Raw genomic sequence first — 8,801 nt, forward strand, 5'->3', positions numbered from 1 at the left:
CCCACCCCCCACAAAAAAAAAAGGATGGTCCTAAAGATTCTTGCAGTGCCAAACTCCAGATAGCCAGATTAAGTCATTTTCATGATCAAACCATACTGTTTGAAATGTAAATCTCCATTAAGTTCCTTGATCTGCAAAACATCATGAAGGCACTGGAAGACCACTGCTTTTTTCGAATGAAAAGAAAAGCTCACTTTTTTTCTTGATTGTTGTTTTCTCCGTGAACCATTTTTGCTGTCTAATGTCACCCTTTAGGAATCATGCTTAATTGTTTACCTGGAAATTAAAGTGTTATGTCTTTTATCTGATTTGATATTCATTTGCATTAATATGTTAATGTTATTATATCTATGGTTTTTTTTTCTTTTCTTTTTCCAAGTTTACAATTGGAAACAGCCTCTCTACCCCTCCGGGGTAGGCAAGGTTTGCGTACACTCTACCCTCCCTAGACCCCACTTGTGGGATTTTTACTGGGTTGTTGTTGTTGTTGTTGTTTTTCCAAGTTTGCAATCGTAGTTTCTAATGCATATATATTGCCTTCTTCGTAGTGGGGGTTGAAGGTGCACGTGGTTATTGATATATAGCTTTGGACAGTATTTGTTGAATAAACATAACTTTTTTTACACGTTAAAGGAAAGATTGCTAGCAGACAAGTGTGCTCTAATGCCTGGTGACTGAAAAGCAGTATAATCATGGATGTTTCAACTCAACTTCATTATTCTGTGTTATTTTTGAAAAGTTTGCAAGGAGATAAGTTTCCCTTCAAAGCTGAAGTTGTAAAGTTCCAAAGTTCTATTAAAATTGTCAGGATCTTTTCTCCATTCATTGCGTGCAATAGTAATAAAGTAATACAATAGTCATAAAGTAAATTACGTACTGGGAACAGAGATTATGCAGATTTCTACATATCTTCCATAATTTTGCAGCAAAAATTCAAAACTTTGACCCCCTTGGCTGTATATTTGCTGTCTGAGATGGAAATGTAGTTGTGCTGCTGATCTGCATGATGATGAAGAAACTATCAATTGACTAAAACCATGTATTCTTTTCATGGATAATTGCAGCTTATCTTTGTTTTTGTCAATATGGATGATGAAGAAGTTGGAAGACCAGTATCGGATTACTTTGGAGCCACTGGAGATTCTCCAAAGGTAATAATCAACAAATTATAATGGGCAAGAGGGGACTTTTTGGAACCAAGGTTGCAATGTTTATCATCTTGTTTGTTTATTTCCTGTAGGTTATTGGATATACAGGTAATGAGGATCCCAGGAAATATATTTTTGATGGAGAGATCACTGTTGAGAAGCTTAAGGTAGAATGCCTCCTTTTGTTTGTTGGTGACATACTTATTAACTATTTCTATCAGTAAGTGTGGGACTGCATTTTTCTCATCTTTTTTATCTATCAGGCATTTGGAGAGGACTTTCTGGGAGGCAAGCTTAGAGCTTTGTATAAATCAGACCCTATTCCTGAGAATGTAGGTGTGATTTCACTTCCTGGCCTAGATTTTGCGACGTAGTTGTGCTGATTCAGCTCTCTGTTTCATGTCTTGATTATTATAGAATGAGGGGGATGTGAAAATAGTAGTGGGGAACAATTTTGATGACATTGTTCTAGATGAGTCAAAAGATGTGCTTCTGGAGGTATTAGACAAGCTACTAAACTGTAAAATGAACTCTCTTTTTCCGGTTTCCTTTTCATTATTCAGGATTCTATTTGTAGTATTCATCTTTACTTTTTTGTTTTTGTTTAGATATATGCACCATGGTGTGGTCATTGCCAAGCTCTAGAACCAACATATAACAAGCTCGCAAAGCACTTACATGACGTTGAGTCTCTTGTTATAGCCAAAATGGATGGTACCACAAATGAGCACCCTCTGGCAAAGGTAGTTTTTAGTGTTGATCAGAACAAGATTGTATAGTTTGGTCATGAACTGCTGCTTTTCCTAATTGCTTTTGCTACCTTAGTTTACTGGTTTTCGTTGTTCATTTCTATTTGCTGCCTGAGTTTCTTTCAAGTCATTTGTTCGATGCAATTGTTGAATGGAAGATCATATCCACTCCTTTTTGCAGGCTGAAGGATTCCCCACACTCCTCTTCTTCCCAGCAGGGAATAAGAGCATCAATCCTGTAAGTGATGGTTATTTTGTTTGTTGTTCGCCTCTTTAAAATAAGCAAATTAGCTAGTCTTAATGTAATTCTTATAATCCTACAGATTCCAGTTGATGCTGATCGAACTGTGGTGGCGTTATACAAGTTTATCAAGAAACATGCATCTATTCCTTTCAAGCTTCCAAAACCAGCTTCTTCAACTACATCAGATAGTTCGGAAGCCAAAGAAGGTGCCAAGGTCGAGTTTAGCCATGGAAAAGATGAACTATGAAAATTGCATAGCTCTGTTACTTTTTCTTAATTATTCTCCTAGCTTGTTCTAGTAGGATTAGATAAACGGGCTAGATAGATAACCACGGAACTTTTTTCTTTTCTTCCTTTTATCTCTTATTTGAGTTTTAAAGTTTTATATTGTTGTAATCAATAGAAGCTGTTCTTGGATAAGATGTACTCAACGCATAATCAACCATAACTAGTGACACGCGATGCTGAGACTTGACAAATGAAGATGTACGAATGTGAATACGAAAATAATTCCTGGCCTAATATTTTGATTCTTAACATCAAAAATCAAGATTTAAGGTTAGAATACCAAATTTTTTTACCAAATTTCCCAAGAACACAGCTTTAGGGATTATGGTGATTCTGTCACAATATTTTCTTTTATAATGGTGGTGTTCAGCCCAGAGCTTGTGTAAACCTCGACTATAACATAACATAACATGCTTGCTATCTACCATTATCTGTGGTAAAAATCTCACGAAACATTGACACGGTGATACACGCGGAGTTACTTAGGTTTCAAATTCTTCTGCATAACCAAATCTTCAAATCATAGTAGGCAGCTTTCACCTAACCAAGAGAATGCCATATTTTGGAGGAACAATATCATAAATAAAAAACTTGTATTTGAAGTTGAAAAACATGTTATGAGAATGTTGTGTGTAACATTAACTTTACTTGGAAAAAGTTTTTGTGAGTGAAAGTAAACATTTCACTCACAATTCCAATTGAGGACTAGTCATTCCTCCAATTGAGATGGAGGATTCAAACCCCGTCAATAGCTAAGCATCTCCTTCCCCCTTCCTGATGGAATTTAAAAAAATTAAAAGACAGAAAGAATACTTCACTTGAAATGCACCTTCATAGGTGTATCAATATTCTAATTGAAGGTCAAGTTCTGATAGTTTAATTTACTCGTGAAACAATTAAGTAAATCTCAAACTAATTGAGGTTAGTTATACAAGTCATATATTCACTTCAGTAGACTTTATGTTGCATCCTAATGTTAGCGCGTATAAACAGAGCTTTGATACAATCTGGTTGTGATATTTGAAGGGTTAATAAATTCATTTTGGACGAGGATAAGGGGTAAAAGGTCACACATAAAATTTAACTTAACTGACTTATCGGGACAAATTTAGTGTGCAATATATTTCCCTTAAAAACTATTTTCATTTTTTCCCCTCTCATGTAGAAATTACTCGTCCTATTTTGTTGTTGCTACCATTTGTTGCTTTATTTTCACTGTTCCTTGAGCCGTGGTCTATCGAAAACAACCTGAGACGTATCCGAGATTTTAATACCATGGGTGCACTATTATCTTTAAGATAGATATTTGGTTCCATTGTAAAAAAATTTATGGTGACGCCAAGTTGACGACCAAACTATATTAATACTACATTTGCAAAAAATATCATTCACTTTACAATTGTCCTAGACGAGTTTTTGTACTTTGAAAACGGTCAATAATAATCATTACTTACAATTTTAAATATCTCATGCTCTATATAGCAAACTAAACCATCATTAAAAAAACTGTAAATAAACATTCCCTCCCCGCTCTGACTTTGATCGACTTGCCCGCACAGCGTCTTTTTTGAGAGACTTCTTTTAAAAGCGGCGCTTAATATTGAGCAGGAGGTTTTACTGCTTTGAATCCATAGACAGCCTCAGAATCGAGAGAGACGAGTCATGAGTACTTTGTTTTTAGGGATTTCAAAGTTTTTGTACTCAAAAGAATGATTAAGAGAAGAAAAATTTTAAAAGACGTAGGCAAAAGGATTTTTTTTTTTAATTTTGAAAAAAGTGAAAAAAAACGTGTTTGTTTGTAACAACAACAACAACAACAACATACCCAGTGTAGTTCTACAAATGAGGTCTTGGGAGGGTAGAGTGTACGCAGACCTTATCCCTGCCTTTAAAAAGGCAGAAAGGCGATTTTCGGTAGACCCCCAGCTCAGGAAGGGGAGAGGGGAGGGGCAATAACAAGCAAACCGATCTGACAACCAAAGCAAAAATACAAAACTAGAAAAAGATAATGCAATCAGAAAACCGAAACACAAGACAACAACAAGTAGTAACAGAAGATTAGGGTACAAAAAAACACGAAAGGCACTAAGTGGTGTATCAAAGCTACTGCTACAAACAAGGACGCTACTTGGCCACCTAACCCTTTACCTTTATTCTCAACCTCCACACCTTCCTATCCATGGTCATGTCCTCAGTGAGCTGGAGCAACGCTATATCTTGCCTAATCACCTCTCCCCAATACTTCTTTGGCCTGCCTCTACCTCTCTGTTGGCCCTCCCATGCCAGCCTCTCACTCCTCCTCATCGGAGCATCAGTGCCTCTCCTCTTCACCCCCCCCCCCATCTTGTCCTCCACAGGGGCCACACCCACCTTGTCCCGAATAACTTCATTTCTAATTTTATCTAACCTGGTATGCCCGCACATCCACCTCAACATCCTCATCTCCGCCACTTTCATGTTCTGGACATAGGATGTTTTGACCGGCCGGCCAACACTCCGCCCTATACAGCATAGTCGGTCTGACCACCGCTCTATAGAACTAACCTTTAAGTATTGGTGGCACATTCTTATCACACAAAACACTAGAAGCGAGCCTCCATTTCAACCATTCCGCTCCAATAAGGTGTGTGACATCCTCGTCGGTCTTCCCATTCCCTTGTATAATAGATCCAAAGTACTTGAAACTTTCTCTCTTAGGGATGACTTGTGTATCAAGCCTCACGTCTTCGTCCTCTACCTGAGTCGCGCAACTGAACTTGCACTCCAAGTATTCTATTTTGGTCCGCTCAACTTGAAACCTTTCGACTCCAAAGTCTGTCTCCAAACATCTAACCTCTCGTTAACACCACAATGCGTCTCGTCAATCAGTACAATGTCATCTGCAAACAACATGCACCACGATACCTCCCCTTGAATGTGACGCATCAGCGCATCGATCGCCATGCAAACAGGAATGAGCTGACGGCAGACCCCTGATATAGCCCCATCACAATTGGGAAGTGTTTCGAGCCCCCTCCCACTGTCCTCACCCGAGTCTTAGCACCCTCGTACATGTCCTTAATAGCCCTAATGTATGCAACAGGAATGCCTCTAGCCTCCAAACATCTCCACAGCACCTCTCTCGGCATTTTATCGTAAGTCTTCTCTAAGTTGATGAACACCATATGAAAATCCCTCTTCCTATCTCTATACTACTCCATCAACCTCCCAACAAGGTGAATAACTTCTGTAGTCGAACGCCCCGACATAAATCCGAATTGGTTCTCTGAAATAGACACAATCCTTCTCACCCTCAGCTCCACCACCCTCTCCCATACTTTCATAGTATGGCTCAGTAGCTTGATATCCCGATAGTTGTTGCAATTTTTTATATCCCCCTTGTTCTTATACAACGGGATTATCGTACTTCATCTCCATTCCTCGGGCATCTTCTTCGTCCTTAAAATGACATTGAATAGCCTAGTTAGTCATTCCAAGCCCGCCCTACCCACGCTCTTCCAGAATTCCATCGGGATTTCGTCTGATCCGCTCACTCTCCCCTTGCTCATCTTACACATAACCCCCTCTACCTCCGCAATTTTAATATGCCTGCAATACCCAAATTCCTGACGGCTCTTGGAGTTTTCTAAGTCACCCAACACAATGTTCCTATCCCCCTTATTGTTCAGGAGATTATGGAAGTATGTTTGCCATCTTTGTTGAATCAGAGCCTCGTCCAACAATACTCTACCTTCCTCATCCTTGATGCACTTTACTTGGTCCAGGTCATGGGCCTTCCTCTCTCGCACCTTGGCTAACCTGTACAGCTTCTTGTCCCCTCCCTTGCCTTCAAGTTCTTCATACAAGCGCTCAAATGCGGCAATCTTGGCAGCGGTAACTACTAACTTTGCTTCCTTCTTAGCCACCTTATATCGCTCCATGTTCATTCTCTTCTCCTCCTCGTCCATGCTTTTCACAAACTTCAAATAAGCCACTTTCTTGACTTCCACTTTACCTTGGACCTCAGTGCTCCACCACCAATCCCCTTTGCGGCCACCAGAAGGGCCCTTCGAGACCCCCAATACCTCCATAGAAGCCTCCTTAATGCAATCCGCAGTCGCGGTCTACGTACCAGTCGCATCCCCACTGCTCCTCCATGCCCTCATAGCCAGCAGCTTTTCCCCCAACTCTTGGGCGATGACCTTAGTCAAAGCTCCCTACTTGATCCTAGGAAGACCATACGCAACCCTCTTTCTCCGCTTCCTCATAATCTCCAAATCCATGACCAGGAGCCTAAGCTGGATCGTGAGGTTCTCACTTGGGATGACCTTGCAATCCGTGCACAAACCTATATCCGACTTTCTAAGTAGTAGATAATCATCTGTGTCCGGGTTGCCGAACTATGAAAAGTAACCAAGTGCTCCTCATTCTTCGGTAAACTCGAGTTCACAATCACCAAATCAAACGCCTTAGCAAAATCTAGTTATGAAGTTCCTCCTCCGTTCCTAACTCCAAAACCGAAGCCTCCGTGCACATCATCGTAACCCCAGATGTTGCCCCAATATGGCCATTGAAATCTCCTCCTATGAAAAGCTTCTCAGTGTGCGGGATACCACGCACAACCTCATCCAAGTCCTCCTAGAAGCGCCTCTTGACCTCTTCGTCCAAGCCCACTTGGGGTGCGTACGCACTAATCACGTTTAAAGTAAAAACCCCAATGACGAGCTTAATTCCCATCAGCCTGTCACTCACTCTCTTAACCTCCACCACTAGCTCCCAGAGATCACTATCAACCAAAATGCCTACCCTATTCTTGACCCCCCCCCCCCCCCACGCGACCAGAGTACCACAACTTAAGCCCATCTACATCCCGTGTCTTATCTCCCACCCATCGTGTCTCCTGGAGACAAGCTATATCAATCCTCATCTTATGGAGAACCTTTGCTAACTCTACAGACTTCCCCGTTAAGGTCCCTATGTTCCAAGACCCCACTCTCAGCCTAGATGCACCCTTACCACCCTTACCCCTTGCCCCTCACCCCCTGGAAACCCCGCGAAGACATGAGCTTACCTTACCATCGTTCAAAATAGCCACTATAGTCAAGACACACTATGATACTAATAATACAGTCCGAAACTGAAAAGCACACATGTAGGGGAAAAAAACTAATGTACTATGTTAGGTAGTAGCAACAAGATACGTGAAACTAAATACCCTAGACGATACTAATAGGACCAAAAGCAATTACGAAATATCTAAACAATACAAGTGAATCAGACAATTAAATGATCTAAGCAAATAAACCACGGCTATTGCGCAATACTAATAGAGAACACACTATGAACAGAGAAACACATTTAAACAAAGTATATCTAAGACAGAGTGTAATGGGACATGAACGTAGATCCTGGTATCGTCGCGGAAGACGGTGGAGCCGGTGGCGGTCGTCGGAGATATGGCCGGAGTTGCTGGATGATGACTTACGTGGCTTGAAGACGGGTCTGGTTTGCGGGTGACCACGATGCTGCAAAACAGGCCTGCAACCTGATTGTGGTTGTTCCCACTCGCCGACGACTAGTCCGGATCTCACTGGAGGCTGCTGTCTTGCCGGCGCACACACGGGTCTGGGAAAGTGAAACGAGGGGGAGAGAGGACGGCCCGCAAATTATTTATTAATTAATTATAGAAAAAATTAATCAAATGGGGATCGAACCCCTGACCTTGGGGGCAAAAAGGAGATAAGAGGGGCACTTAGTCATCAATCACTACAACACTATGCATATATAGCTATTAAATATATTGTAGCTAAATATAAAAAATTTCGTAGCTAAACACTTTAGCAACAATTTTTTCTTCCGTAGCATTCGTAGCAAGAAGTGGCGTAACAAAAAGTTAGATACAAACTTTAAATAATCTATGGCTAAGGACTAATACTTATTGCTATGAAATTTTTTTGTGTTCTAGCTATGATGATAATACATTCTTGCCACGGAAAATATGATTATAGAAATAATTTTATTCATTTGCCACGACAAATAAAATGTATAGCTATCTTTATTTTATAGCTACAAAGTATTGTATTATAGAAAAAGATTTAATTTGTTTGCCGCGTAACTTTAATTTTGTGGCTATTTCTATAACTTAGTTTCGTAGCAATAGTACTCATATTCAGCTATGGATAAGAAATTCATAGCAATGAATTGAAGTATTTGCCACAAATATATTTTTATTGTAGCAAAAAATTCATATTTTTAGCCATGTTCGTGATACCTTTATATATATGTTCGTGATACCTTTTACCACAAAATTGTCACATAATATAAACATGGCTATACATTTTTATTTTCATAGCAAATGAAGAAAATCTTTTTCAACAATTTCAACAATATATA

The 8,801-nt window shown here is 40.0% G+C and overlaps 2 protein-coding genes across 2 annotated transcripts in view; one reads left to right on the forward strand and one right to left on the reverse strand.

The window, feature by feature from the left end:
* Positions 1-2,663, forward strand: part of LOC109234050 (protein disulfide isomerase-like 1-4) — an 11,344-nt gene extending 8,681 nt beyond the window's left edge. The window contains exons 6-12 of the mRNA XM_019399890.1: positions 1,065-1,151; positions 1,241-1,315; positions 1,412-1,480; positions 1,566-1,646; positions 1,757-1,891; positions 2,079-2,135; positions 2,221-2,663. Of these exons, the coding sequence (XP_019255435.1) occupies positions 1,065-1,151; positions 1,241-1,315; positions 1,412-1,480; positions 1,566-1,646; positions 1,757-1,891; positions 2,079-2,135; positions 2,221-2,388 (672 nt within the window). The 3' untranslated portion in view covers positions 2,389-2,663. The remainder of the gene's footprint in view (positions 1-1,064; positions 1,152-1,240; positions 1,316-1,411; positions 1,481-1,565; positions 1,647-1,756; positions 1,892-2,078; positions 2,136-2,220) is intronic.
* LOC109234657 lies at positions 4,969-5,557 on the reverse strand. The gene is made up of 2 exons (XM_019400725.1): positions 5,379-5,557; positions 4,969-5,257 (listed from the first exon to the last, which is right to left on the reverse strand). The coding sequence occupies exons 1-2, from the start codon at positions 5,555-5,557 to the stop codon at positions 4,969-4,971; spliced, it is 468 nt and encodes a 155-aa protein (XP_019256270.1).

The sequence above is a fragment of the Nicotiana attenuata genome, chromosome 11, assembly GCF_001879085.1.
Source record: "Nicotiana attenuata strain UT chromosome 11, NIATTr2, whole genome shotgun sequence".
NCBI lineage: Eukaryota > Viridiplantae > Streptophyta > Magnoliopsida > Solanales > Solanaceae > Nicotiana > Nicotiana attenuata.

Excerpts from the sequence above, each read along its gene's own strand:
- LOC109234657 (XM_019400725.1), bottom strand. The coding sequence starts at position 5,557 with ATGCCGAGAGAGGTGCTGTGGAGATGTTTGGAGGCTAGAGGCATTCCT. Across the intron at positions 5,258-5,378 it reads TCTGCCGTCAGCTCATTCCT|ATGTTTGGAGACAGACTTTG; the intron begins GTTTGCATGGCG and ends ACGAGAGGTTAG.